Here is a 13,114-nt window from a genome sequence, read left to right as displayed (position 1 = left end):
TGAGCAAAGCCAGGGGCTAACTGCTACTCAGCAGAAAGGGCTGTCAGTCAACATACGAATCCATGTGGGGTTCTACTGGGAAAGCAAATCGCAACTTCCAGCAGCAACACCTTGTATACTTTGGTCAAGAGGGAGCAAAAGTAAAGGAACAGGCCAGTGTGAAATGGATGGCTTGTCGTAGCCAACCATGGGATGAAACACACAGCTCTTGGTGAACAGTGGGAACCTCAGGAAAAATGTAAGTGGATTCCAGCACCCGGGTGCTATGGATGGATGTGCCTACAGGTTGGACAATGATGTAGGGCTGATGGGGTGCACACAGAGATGGCAGGGGACAGATGCAGGCAGGGAGTCCTGTCCCCAGTGGGAGACACCACTGTCCACTGTCTGGCTAACACTGCACTCTTCAGACTCCTGGCCAAGCCCCTTCCTGTCTGATCCTACAGGCGCTTCCCACCCTCAGTCTCCTCTGCTCACTGCGGATCTGCCTGGGCCTCCACAGGAGGGATATGCTGTGGGGAGAGGTCACCTACACTGGGGCCGGGCTGTGGCCTGGCGCTGCCTTGGCCAGGACCATCGGAAAGAAAGGGCTTGGAGTGCCTGGCCCTCAGCCCGGGTCCTCCCACAGCGGCCACTCCAGCCCCAGCCCCAGCCCCAGCCTGCTTTTCCACTCACCTCTGTGCCTTTGCACATGCTGTTCCCTTTGCCACCTTGTGGGCTCCTTTAAGGTCCCCTCCCCTGGCCAGGGAGAGAGGACCCAAACATTAGGTTTGTCCCTTTGTTCCGTCACCACTTCCTGCCTCTGCTGGGGCGCCAAGGCAGGCCGACAGATCCCTGTCTCAGCCTGGCTTTATACTGAAAGCCTGCGCACACGGGCAGAGAGAGGTTTGGGGCACCAGCCCTCCGTGCCCTCCTCTCTTCCCCTCACTCCTCTGCCACCTCACTGCTCTTTCTGCTTACCCCACTTCCACTGGCGTAAGGAGAAAAGGCAAACACCCAAATGCAATTTGGAGCTTTCTTCTAAGATGCTAGTGTTGCAAATTGCCATCCATTCATCATCCACCCAACTGTCCAACCATCCATAATTGGCTATCGTCCGTCCATCCATCCATCCATCCATCCATCCATCCATCCATCCATCCATCCCCCATTCATTCATCCATCAGTCTGTCCATCACCCATCCATCCAGCCAGCCACCTGCCCACCTCCAACTAAGATTAACTGAGCCTTGACCCTGCTGGGACCTTGCAGGAGTGGGTCCATCAGGAGGCAGGGAGTTAGTTGCCTGTTCCAGGAAGTGTTCAGAAAGAGCCAGTTGGCCGTGTCTATCAAGAACGGACTGAACTGATCCACGCTGCAGCTGCATCGCCTGGAAAGGCTGGTTAAAAATCCGGATCTCCTGTCCAACTCCAGACCTGGGGGCCAGAATCTCCAGGGGTGGAACCTGGACCCTGTATCTCTTACAAGAGATGTTACTGTTAGTTCCCGTCTAAAAGGAGCTGCCAAAAGGCCTCACTCACCCACCTCACTCTTTCAGACGCTCAGTGAGCATCTGTGCAACGGAAAGGTAAAGAAAGTGAAGGAACTAGTGAAGCCTTAACTGAGAGGCTTGGCCCATCCCGAGCCGGGCAGCACAGGGTCCTCAGGTCCCTGCCTCCCGGCAGGTTCCCCAACCCCCTGACCCAGGCGAGGGGCTGTTCCCCAACCCCCTGACCCAGGGGAGGGGCTGTTCCCCAACCCCCTGACCCAGGGGAGGGGCTGTTCCCCAACCCCTTGACCCAGGGGAGGGGCTGCTCTCCCTTCTATCTTAAAGTCAGGGTGCGTGTCTCACTGGGGGCAGGGTGTCCTGGACTGGAGCTAGGGCTGTGTGAAGCTACAGGAGCAGATACAGCACCTCTTCCTGTGATGCCAACTTGTCTGGGAATAAGTCACGTAAAGCCTGGTGTCTATACTGACAACAGCCACTCAGACACTATGGAGCACAATGCCCAACTCGCATGAGTTTTGAAGATAAAACGAGAGATTTCAAAGAAACCCCCAGCTTGCAGCAGGCCACTGGAGGACGCATCCCCAGACGCCAGGGGAGCTGGGATTCTGAAGAGGAGTCGGGGAAGCTGGCAGGAGGAGGGGCCTCCACAGACAGGGGTCCTGCCCAGGATGACCTCTGTGTGCAGCGCAGCCCAGGCCTTACCCCGGCCCATCTCCCGGCGATGCCAAGACGCAGAGGCAGAGCCCTGTGCAGCCTGGGTTTCCACGCCCCTCCCAGAGAGTCCCACCGCCCCCTCCTCCTGGTGGGGACAGAGCTGTGTGTATGAAAGAAGAGCCTGACAAACCCTGACCTTCCCGGAATCTCTACCTAGAACTCCCGATTTCAAACCCAGTAGATATCAGAGGAGAATGTGGGATCTGAAAGAGGGAGGCTGATTAAAGGGGCCCCGCTTCCCCAAGATGCGCCGGTCCTGTCAAAACAAACTTTGCCGTTTTGAAATGCTCTCGGTGTTTGAAACATGTTCATTAGCTATGAAAAAGGCAGATTTCACAAGAAGGGGAGGCTGGTGTCTGCAAGCTGCCCCTCTTCCCCAGATGGTGGATTGGAAAGCAGCTGGAGAAATGCGGTCTCCTTGCTGACATCCGTCCAGCCGGCGGGACATCGGGCTGGGCAGCTGTGCCTTGGCACTGAATCTTCCATGGGACAGACAGGGGCAGGTGGGGACAGCAGTGACGTGGAGCTGGAGCTGGCTGGGCTGGACCTGCTTCCTCCACTCCCTGGCTGAGAACAGAAACTCTCTCTCAGCCTCGGTCTCCCCATCAGGAAAACAGAGGGTCCCCCCCTGACCTCTGCAGACTTGGTTTCCCTCTCTGGAAAATGAGAAGCAATTGTTGGAGGAGTGTTTGGTTCATGGTGAAGACTAAATGGATTCTCCTACCAGGCTATATCTTCCACAGAGGCAGGGGCCAAGTCAGCCTTCCCGGGGAACGGCCCAGGCCTAGCACAGATCCTCGTCGAATGGATGAATGAATGAATGAACCAAAGAGCCGGAGTTTATATCCCAGGTCCAGATTGACTCCTCACTTTCTGGCCCCTTAAGGCCCTTCCCTCTCCTCCCCTCCCCTCTTGGCATCAGCTCATCTCTTCCTAACAGTCTGTGCCCCTGAAAATGCCAGGAACGTGGCAGACCTGTGACTGCCACCCAGGGGTTAGTGCTCAGAACCTCGGCTGAAACTCAGGCCTGAGATCCATCTGCTGAGGCAGGGATTCTGGGCCTGAGGGACCGACAGGACCATTCCCAGGCATCCTGTACTGTTGGGATGGGACGCAGGGTGGGGCTGGGGCAGGAGGCAGCCTGGGATGCATCTGCATGGCCCTCCGCACCTGCACTGACAGGTGTCCCCAGGGACGCCTGGCCACGAAGGTCGTCCATCCACTCAGCAAATGTTCCACAAGGGCCCCCGTGCCAGGCCTGGGCACAGACGCATCACAGCATGGTGTGATCCCTTGCAAGGCAGCGCTGACACACACCATGAGAGGAGGCTCTGTCCTTCCCTGTGGGGCCCAGGATGAGCTCCAGGTCCTCCACCCACACCTGCTGCTGGCGAGGTCAGGTGGGCTCTTCCTCAGGGATAGAGCGCTCAGAGCCCTAGGTGTTCCTCGCACCTGAGGTCTCGATGGGGATCCTCTCTCGACCCCTTCCCTGGGCACCCACAACCCAAACCCTCCCTGGGCCATGCTGCAGGCTGATGCCCGGAGAAGGGCTCTTCAACTTGAGCTGATTTCCAGTGGGGCTCTGGTACCTGGCTGCTGAGTGACCACAGGGATGTGGTCTCTCTTACTTCCCTGGGCCTCAATTTCCTAATCTGTAAAATGGGATAATAGTAAGCCTTGTGATGATTTACAAAAAAGCAAAATGAGCAAATTTTTTTTTTTTTTTTTTTTTTTTGAGATGGAGTCACTCGCCCAGGCTGGAGTGCAGTGGTGCCATCTCGGCTCACTGCAACCTTCGCCTGCCGGGTTCAAGCAATTCTCCTGCCTCAGCCTCCTGAGTAGCTGGGATTACAGGTGTGCACCACCACGCCCGGCTAATTTTTTTGCTATTTTTAGTAGAGATGAGGTTTCACCATATTGGCCAGGCTGGTCTCAAACTCCTGACCTCAAGTGATCTGCCTGCCTCGGCCTCCCAAAGTGCTGAGATCACAGGCGAGAGCCACCAAGACCGGCCAACAAAAAAGCAAAATGTTTTTTGAACTCTTTTTTCTCCATGGTTAACTCATCTTTTCAGTGAGTTCAGTGGGGCTACAGAGTAACGAAGTGAGGGCGGCTGTGGGAGGGGTGGGGCCACCCTGGGCTCCCTGGGGCACTGTATAGAATCACGGAGCCCCACACCTGCCCTGCCTGCCCACAGTGGGCCCCAAGAGGCAGTCCCACCTGTCCCCTCACCATGCCACCTGGCATGGATTGTGTCTGTCTCCTCGAAAGCTGCATAATCACATATCCCCAGCACACAGCCCAGGGCCAGGCCGTTTGCTCAAGGAAGGAGAAGGAAGGGGTTTGCGCCTCAGGGCCAGGCTAAGCCCTGGGAGACCCAGCGGGGCCCTGACCTCGAGTACCTGATGGGGTCACCCCCAACTAGACTTGCTCCCCTCCCCCAGCCCCCAAGAGGCAGCACGGGCCCTGCCTGGGCCTGGGTGTGACCAGCCGCCCTTCCCGCCCTGTCACCCGTGGCTGCCTGTCACCCAGACTGCCCTGTCACTACAACGGAGGAGCCAGGCCTGCCCGTCCGCTCTCCCAGCCCCGTGATTTGTCTTGCAGCTGCTGCCGTTGCTCGGAGCGAGACACTTGCTTGTAGCTTGTGAGCTGTGTATAGGCAAATCTTTCATTTTTCCTGCATTACGCCGGCGTGTACTGTCACTTAATTTTTATGTATGCAATCCTTCCTGACAAATATGATCTGCTGCCTGGTAATTCGTCTGACGCTCATTCTGTTCCGCGCTCTAATTACGGCTCCTATTTCTGACACCGAGGCAGCCGCTCTGCCACCGCTGGGTACCGCACCTGTCAGCCTGACCATGGCACTGACTAATGCCCTTTCATGCCAGCCTCGTGTTAGCAAATACAGAGGTGGGGAGGGGGCCCAGGGAGGGGGGAAGTGCGAGGAGACCAGATTTGCATAAGCCCAGCTCTTGGGTCAGCAGCCTTAGGAGACGAGGTGGTTGCCGGGGCAACGTGGCTGCCACCACAGCATCCCCACATAGTAGGTGCACACGAGATGCGGGAGATGCATAATTCATCCCCACGCACAGGGCGTGAAGTGTCCCTGGCCCCTGTGCCCCTCCTGAGTCACAGTGCAATGGTAATTAGTTCAATCTCTTGCCCAACCAAACGTGTGTGCAAGACTTAGCTGTTTGCAGAACCTCTTGGTGGAAGGGGTCTTTCCGCTGGGTATTGGAAGATACGGGTCCTGGGCTTTGGCTCGGCACTGTCACCATCCTAGAACCTGGTGGGTGCAGGCCCTTGGTTCTGGGAGCTTGTCCTGCTGGCAGGGACTTGCTCAGCTCCGTGCAGGCCTCAGCTCATTGGGCATCTCTCCTGGATGCCGGGCACACAGCCCGGAGTGGGGACAGGCCCCAGGAGGGCTCCTTCCACCCATCATGTGGCCTGGTCGGTGCTCGGAGGGCTCGGGAAGAGCCCAGCTTATGAGGGCGGCCTTCTCCCAAGTTCCAATTCCTTCTCATTAATATAATAAGTGCACCAGTCCAAGTCAATAAAATCATACTGTCGGATGAGACGCATCTCTGCCCATTCCTAATGATGCGATCCTAACCGGCTCTGACGGAGCGCTGCAGTCTTTTTTCTGCAGTGGGACAGAGAAAGGCTCGGTGCTGACTGACAGGGGACAGGAGGCAGTGGTTTTAACTCTTCTCTTTGACAGCTTCCCTTGAATTTCCTGGTCTTTTCGAAGCCCTTCAACCACACAGGTAAATAGTCCCAAACCGACCGAAACACTTGGTTTTTTTTTTTTTTTTTGAGACGGAGTCTCGCTCTGTCGCCCAGGCTGGAGTGCAGTGGCGCAATCTCGGCTCACTGCAAGCTCTGCCTCCCGGGTTCACGCCATTCTCCTGCCTCAGCCTCTCCGAGTAGCTGGGACTACAGGCGCCCGCCACCACGCCCGATTAATTTTTTGTATTTTTAGTAGAGACGGGGTTTCACTGTGGTCTCGATCTCCTGACCTCGTGATCCGCCCGCCTCGACCTCCCAAAGTGCTGGGATTACAAGCGTGAGCCACCACGCCCGGCCTAACACTTGGTTTTTCACAAGGGAAGTAAATGTTTGAGGGCACAGGGAAAGACGAGGCTTCCTTCCAGCAACGGAGAGTCAGTGGCCCGGGTCCCCAAAGGGGGACTCCAACAGTATCCGCCGAGGCCCCTGGCCCTCGTTTCCTGGAAGCAGCATGGGTTCTGTAAGGAGAGGCCTGCTGCCAAGTGACCTCGGAAAAATCTCTCGAGTGCCTGGATTTCACATTCTTCCTCTGCTAAAGGGAAGGATCGCTGGATGCTTGGGGCTGTCAGGGGCATGAGTGGAGAATCCCATACTCCCTGGGGGGTGGGTCCTGACACATCTTCCCTTTGGAGCTAAAGGAAGAGCTCCTGAGGCCTGGCCAGGTGGGGACGAGAGTTTCAAAACAACCCCCTCCCCACCATCTCCGCTGGCTCCATCAGCTGCCGGGAGCCGCTGGTCTCTAGACTCGTACATTTCTCCTAAGTGTGTGTGACACACTGAGAGTCTCTCTGGAACCTGTGTGAACAGTGACACTTTCCACAGGACACTGTGACTTCCAGAAAGTGCCTCCGCCCAGACAATGCTGCTCTCTCTCACACCCCGCTTGCCGCAGGCACTTGGGGCTCTGGGGATAGGAGACGTCCTGGCTTGAGCCATGGAGTGGGGTGGAAATGAGCTGGTATGGGGCGGTGTTCAAGGAGGCGGTGGGCAGCTTCTGGGGCCCAGCTCCCTCCTGGGGAAGCAGATGCTGGCAGGTGCAGCACACAGCGGGTGGGCCTGGGGGCACCTTCCTCTGCAAACGCACCTCAAAGAGCAGGGAACTAGCCCTGAGAAAGCAGTGGCCCTCGCCCACTCCATGGGCCTCTGGGAAATGTTCCCACAGACGGGCGTGGTGAAACCCAGACAGCCTTGTAGTAACGCACAGGAGACCCTGCTCCTGTGTTCCACTGGTGGGGAAGCGGGGGCTTTCTTGGTTCCTGTGTTCTCACTAAATGAAAAATCCCCCATCGTACAGCATTCCAAGTTTCACATTTGGTTACATACCTAGTGTGTGGATACTGAAGCTTGCCATTGCTTCACGTGTCCCCAAAACAGACATCTGACCAAGTCTCTTCCCGAGTCCAGCCCTTCAGCACCCCCCGACCCATAGGGTGGTGTCCAGCCCACTGAGCTCAGAGTTCAAGGCCCTGCCCGCCTTTTATGCCACTCCTGCAAGGACCCTGGTCTGTGGCGAAGCCAAGCTCAGCTGCACACCGAGGCTCACCCACTCTTTCCTGGAACGCTGCTACCTCCCCTTCCCTGTCCCAACAGCATCTGGTCACCCTTTATGGTCCAGCTACAATGTCACCTCCTCCCTGGCAGGCACCTGGTCCCCACAGCCTCAAAACCGCCGGTTTAAAAGCCAAAAACTAGGAACAGTGCAAATATCCACCCCCCAGGAGGGATGGACCAAGGGTGCTGCCCGTGAACGGGACACTCACAGCAGTGGGAAGATGACTGCCCTGTGCCACAGACGCACTCCCGGCTCTAAGCAACTGGCTCAGTCAGCTTCTCCCGCAAGGGCCGGGAGGTGATCAGAGGGTGTGGGAAGCCCCAGCTGGGCTCCTCTGGCCACAGCTGACTCCCTTCTGGGTCACTGTTCTGAATAGATGAGAAAACCCTGGGGCTTAAAAAAAGGCATCTTCCCGCACTAACTGACCAAACACACGTGGGGAGAACGTTTACATCTCTCTGCATGGTCACCAGGACCACTGGGGGCTGCTGGGGCACAGACAGGTCCCCCTTACCTAGGGAGTGGGCTGCGGTGGTCTCAGAGCTGAAGAAGCGGCCCAGACCAAGGTCACCGAGCTTCACGACGCCCGTGGCTGTGATGAACACGTTGGCAGGCTTGATGTCTGCAGGGCGAGGAGAAGGAGGTTGGTGTGGGGTAGGAGGCTTGCAGTGGGTGGGGCAGGACGAGAGGAAGGGGGAGCTGCAGGTGAGGTGAGGCCTAGCTCAGGTCCTGCTCCCTCAGGGCAAGGCCCTGTCCTGCCTCTGGCTGTGGGACCTCGGGAAATTGACCATTTCTGAGCCTCAGTTTCTTCATATGTAAAATGGGTCTCCCTCCACCAACTTCACAGAGCTGCTGGGAGGGTTAAGAGAGCAGGGGTTTCTGTGCTCCTGTTTTCTGCTCTAGAGCTGTATCCTCCATGCCTAGAACAGTGCCTCGCACACAGGAGGCCCTCAGGGAAAATATGTGTAATGAATGAACGAAATGCTCAGTGGGGCACCCAGTGCCGTACCCCCCGGTGAGGGTGGGGCCTCGAATACAGCAGACACCGAGAGATACAGGTAGAGTGAAGGAACGGAGGTGCCCATGAAGCAGCCTACGAAAGGACCCCGTGCCCTGCCGGGCACCCAGCAGGCTCCTTTCTCACAACTCGGAGTGATGTCAACTGTGGAAACGCCCCTCTCAGGTGCCTCCCCTGCTCAGCCCAGCCCGCTGAGACAGCAAAGCCCCCATGAAAGTCCCCTCTGTGCGAGGCTTCCCCTGACCTCTCTCCCGGGCTGCTGTGGGGAACTGGAAGTGGTGTGCCTAGCGGGGCCCCTGCCCCCTGGGGCTCATGTCACTTTCCACCTCGGGGAGGTCCCTGACCCAGGCGCGTGTGTGTGTGGTTGCTGGACAGCCCCCCTGCCTGGGGAATACAGAGCGGTCCAACTTCCTCAAGGGGCTGCCCCTGAGGACCTTGGAGGAGCCATGGGCAAGTGTCTTCCTGGGGCTCCAGGGGCACTTGGGCTCCGGGTGGCTCCTGGATGGTGGCACGTACCTCGGTGCATCACCCGACGTGAATGCATGTGCTCCACGGCGCTGCACAGCTGCACAAAGTACTTCCACACTGTCCTCTCCGGGATGAGCCGCTTCTGCTTCTTAAAGTACTGCAGCGGGGGAGACAAGCAGAGGGATAGGCCCGGGTGAGAGGGCTTGGAGGCGGGTGGTCACAGGGCACTGCCTCTGTCCTTTCCCCAGTGGGCAACTGGTGCCTGGCACAGGGGAGGGGGTGGGGATTGAGCTGCTGAGCAAACAATAAGCCCAGAACCAAGAGTGCTATGTCCACACCTCTACTTCTGCCTGAATGGCACTCTGTGGCCACCCTGTCCCCACCCAGCAAGCTCCGTGAGGGCCAGGCAGGCCTGGCGTGTCTGGATGGCTTTGCTGCATGGACACCCAGATCAAACATGCTGAAAGTGGCCCTCAACTGCATTTTTCCAGAACCTCCTAGACACACCCCCGACAGGGCACTCCTTGCAGGACTGAAATGAGTGTGGACTCTCCCTGTCCCCAGCCCCAGCCCGGCCCAGGAGGGTGGCACCCAGGACACATGTGGTGGTTAAATCACAGCTGCCCCCATCTCCTCGGATCCAGCAGATCTCAGTGCACTAGAATTCTTAATAAACGCGGCGAGAACCTTGAGGAAATGGGCTTGACGCACTCAAATGGAACCCCAGTTCCAACGGGCATCAGTCTGCTTCACTGCCTGGGAAAACGTATTTAGTGCTCCAGGAAGAAAACAAAAACTAAAGGCCCCTGGCCGCACTGAGGGAGCTGTAAGTCACAGAAGGTCCTGGAGAGGGCAGGCCCAGAGCACGTGACAGCCACGGCTCAGCTCGAGACGGGGGTGGCTCTCAGGTGCCAGGCCCACGCCTGTGGGGCAGGACTTCTTCACCAGCTACCTGCATACCAGCTTTTTGTTCAGGGGCTTTTTGCTTCAAAGCAACCACCTTTCCCCAAAGCAGGCAGAGGCAGCGCTGTGGGCCTGCTGGTCAGGGCAGCTGCTCTGGTGCTGGGAAGCTGGGAACTGACCAGGACACACTGGCTTGGGAAGGGGCATGGGTGGAGGAAAGGACCCAGGCCGGCACTTTCAGACCACCTGTAGGGTGTGGCCACCATGCCAGGCCTAAGAGGGAGGGCTAGGCCCGTCTTACAGATGGGGAAACGAAACTGAGGGCCACACAGAAAAAGGCAGAAACACAGCTCAGCCCCAGGCCTCCCACCGAGAGAGCCCAAGTCTTTAGCCCACTTCTTTTTTTTTTTTGAGATGGAGTCTCCCTCTGTCGCCCAGGCTGGAGTGCAGTGGCGTGATCTTAGCTCACTGCAACTTCCACCTCCTGAGTTCAAGCAATTCTCCTGCCTCAGTCTCCCGAGTAGCTGGGATTACAGGTGTGTGCCACCACACCCAGCTGATTTTTGTATTTTTAGTAAAGACGGGCTTTCGCGATGTTGGCCAGGCTGGTCTTGAACTCACCTCAGGTGATCCGCCTGCCTTGGCCTCCCAAAGTGCTGGGATTACAGGCGGGAGCCACCACGCCTGGCCCCTTTAGCCTACTTCTAATAACACCAGTAACCATTGATATGGGAGACTGAGCTCAGAGGTTCAGGAACATGCCCAAGGTCACGCAGCACCCAGCTGGGACCCAGGTCTGGGTGCTTCCCACGGTGGGACAGTTGCAGTGGGGAGCCCCTGGCCTCGCCGTAAATCCCCCTCGAGGCTGTTCTGAGGTGCAATTCTGGGAGGCCCTCTCAGGTGAGCCGTCCCAGGTCTCAGCACAGAGCCCACCCCCAGGCCACCTCCAGGCCTGTGGTGGGCCAGGCCGGGATGTTATTCACACCGTGATGTGAATGAATCCTCATTACAGCGTTTAAGCAGGGATGCGCGTGGCCGAGTGGTGATTTTCTAAATGTCACGTCCTATAAGCGCTGTCTGACATTTAGCGGGGAGGCGCAGAGTCTCTGGTGGGTTCTGGGGCTACGGCAGCTCCTAGCTTCACTCTTCCTCGTAAATAACTCGGGCACCATGGCTGTGATAGTGCAGCTCAGCTCTTGGGACACAAGCCCTGCTGCCTAACAGCCTCTGAGGCCAGTGGGGCGACCATGGGGTGGCCCCTGTTCCTCTGGAAACCCAGAGGTGGCCTGAGAGCAGGCAGAACCAGGGGAACCGAGCTCCCACCAAGCCCCAGGCACTGTGCTGGTATGTTACAGATGAGGAAACTGAGGCACAGGGACCCGCCCGAGGCCATCCAGGGGACGTGTCTTACTCAGGTGGGTCTCTGCACTGCCAGGCCTCCCCTGCTGGTGGCTGCACCGAGCCACCTCTGCACATGAGGGCCCCTGAGCCGGGTTGGAGGGAACAGGAGTAGGCAGGGACAGTGCGGGGAGAGAGGTGGGGGCTGTAGGAGGGGGCACCATGCCAGGTGAGGAGGAAGGACCCGAGGCGTGGGGGGCCAGGTGGCTGCCCAGAAACTGAGGCCACACCCATCCTAGACTCGATCCTGCTGGGTTCATGACTGACTTGAACCCTGAGCCAGTGTTGGCTCTAGGCAAGCCAAGGAAGGGGTGCAAGGGGAAGGGGACACCCCATCCCAGGCCTGGCATAGAGGAGGGATGCTGGATAGAATGCCCCCATGTCTCCTCTTCTCTCTCAGCTGAGGGAGACTGCACCTGGCCTGGTTTCCTGCAATGCTCCCTCTAAGAGGTTCCCGGGGACAGGGTGGAAACTGAGGTTCAGGGCAGAGGGATTTGCCCAGCCCCAGCTCCCCGTCTGCCTGTCTGACTGCAGCCCCACTCCATGGACTGAGACTGAGAGGCCGCAGTGTCTGGGCTCCACTGGGGCTGAGAGGGTGAGGCGTCCTCTCCATGGGCTGCATTCCCGTCTGGCAGCAGGGAGAGGCTTCTCCTTCACCTCCTGCTCCTCCTCCGTCCCTGCCCTCACCTCTCCTTCCACCCGGCCTGCAGTCTTTCTTCTAGAACACAGAGCTGACCATGTTTGTTCACCGCCATGAATCTTAGGAAGCTTCTCTGACCTTAGGGCCTGGTCCTGGATCCCAAGCCTGGAGCAACAGGCCCTGCGTGATCCGGTGGTCTCCATCTCAGCTCCCTTCCTTTTTCCATCCCTGCTGGACCATTTCTGCTTCTGGACAGCCCACCTCCCCTAACGGCTCAGCTCAGTGTCACCTCCTCCAGGAAGCCTTCCCTGACTCCCACAGGCCCTGCACATGGCTTGTTCACACTGGCTCCTAACTACTCATTCAAGGGTCTGTTTTCCTGTTAGAATCCGGGATCCCTGAGGGCAGTAGCCATGCTGGTGGCATCCCTAGTTCTTGGCATGAGGGCTGGCACACAGTGGATGCACGATGCTTGTATGTCCAGCAAGGGAATGTGTGAAGGAGAAACAAGTAAAGCGGGGGCGGGGGAGAGGAAGAGCTAAGACATGATCTAGCACATCTGTTCCCACCAGGGATCTGTGTGCAGATTAACATCCCTGCAAAGGCATTAATATGTCAACGGAAACGTAAGAGCAGGTGATAACAGCTCAAGTAATGCCACTTCCCAGTGACGCCTGTATTCCTAGGAGCCAAATTTCAGAAGAGCACTGAGCAATTGCTCAATCCCCAGCGCCTGATGGGAAAGACAGAGAACCCACATCCGGCCCCATTTCCAAGTGCGGCTGTGAGCAGGGTGGAGGCTTGAGCAGGGCCCAGCCTCACTCGGGAGCTGGCAGGCTGCATCCAGGGGAGAGAGGTGATGGGGCCGCAGCAGGGCCCTGGGGACAGAGGTCCAAGCCAGTAGGGATGTGAGGACCTCCACTGAGAAGCAGTGGAGTAGGGGCTGAGGGTCTGGGCCTGGGGGTCAGGCAGGCCTGGGGGCCTCCACCTAGAGGCTGAGCTGCCTTGGGCAGGAGACTAGACCTCTCTGAGCTTTGCTCTCTGAGGACGGCGGGGACTTGGTGAGGGACGCGTGAGCATACTGGGCTGGGTAGAGGCTGGCAGGAGGTGCTGCTGTTTCACTGAAGCTGCAGTGGTCC

General features: G+C 57.9%; 1 protein-coding gene across 1 annotated transcript in view; it reads right to left on the bottom strand.

The window, feature by feature from the left end:
• Positions 1-13,114, bottom strand: part of NEK6 (NIMA related kinase 6) — a 103,479-nt gene that overhangs the window by 24,068 nt on the left and 66,297 nt on the right. Inside the window, exons 6-7 of the mRNA XM_032165098.2 lie at positions 9,083-9,191; positions 8,063-8,170 (exon numbers count right to left, since the gene is read on the bottom strand). Of these exons, the coding sequence (XP_032020989.1) occupies positions 8,063-8,170; positions 9,083-9,191 (217 nt within the window). The remainder of the gene's footprint in view (positions 1-8,062; positions 8,171-9,082; positions 9,192-13,114) is intronic.

The sequence above is a fragment of the Hylobates moloch genome, unplaced genomic scaffold (assembly GCF_009828535.3).
Source record: "Hylobates moloch isolate HMO894 unplaced genomic scaffold, HMol_V3 SCAFFOLD_10, whole genome shotgun sequence".
Taxonomy (NCBI): Eukaryota; Metazoa; Chordata; class Mammalia; order Primates; family Hylobatidae; genus Hylobates; species Hylobates moloch.
This window is presented reverse-complemented; position numbering and strand designations above follow the sequence as displayed.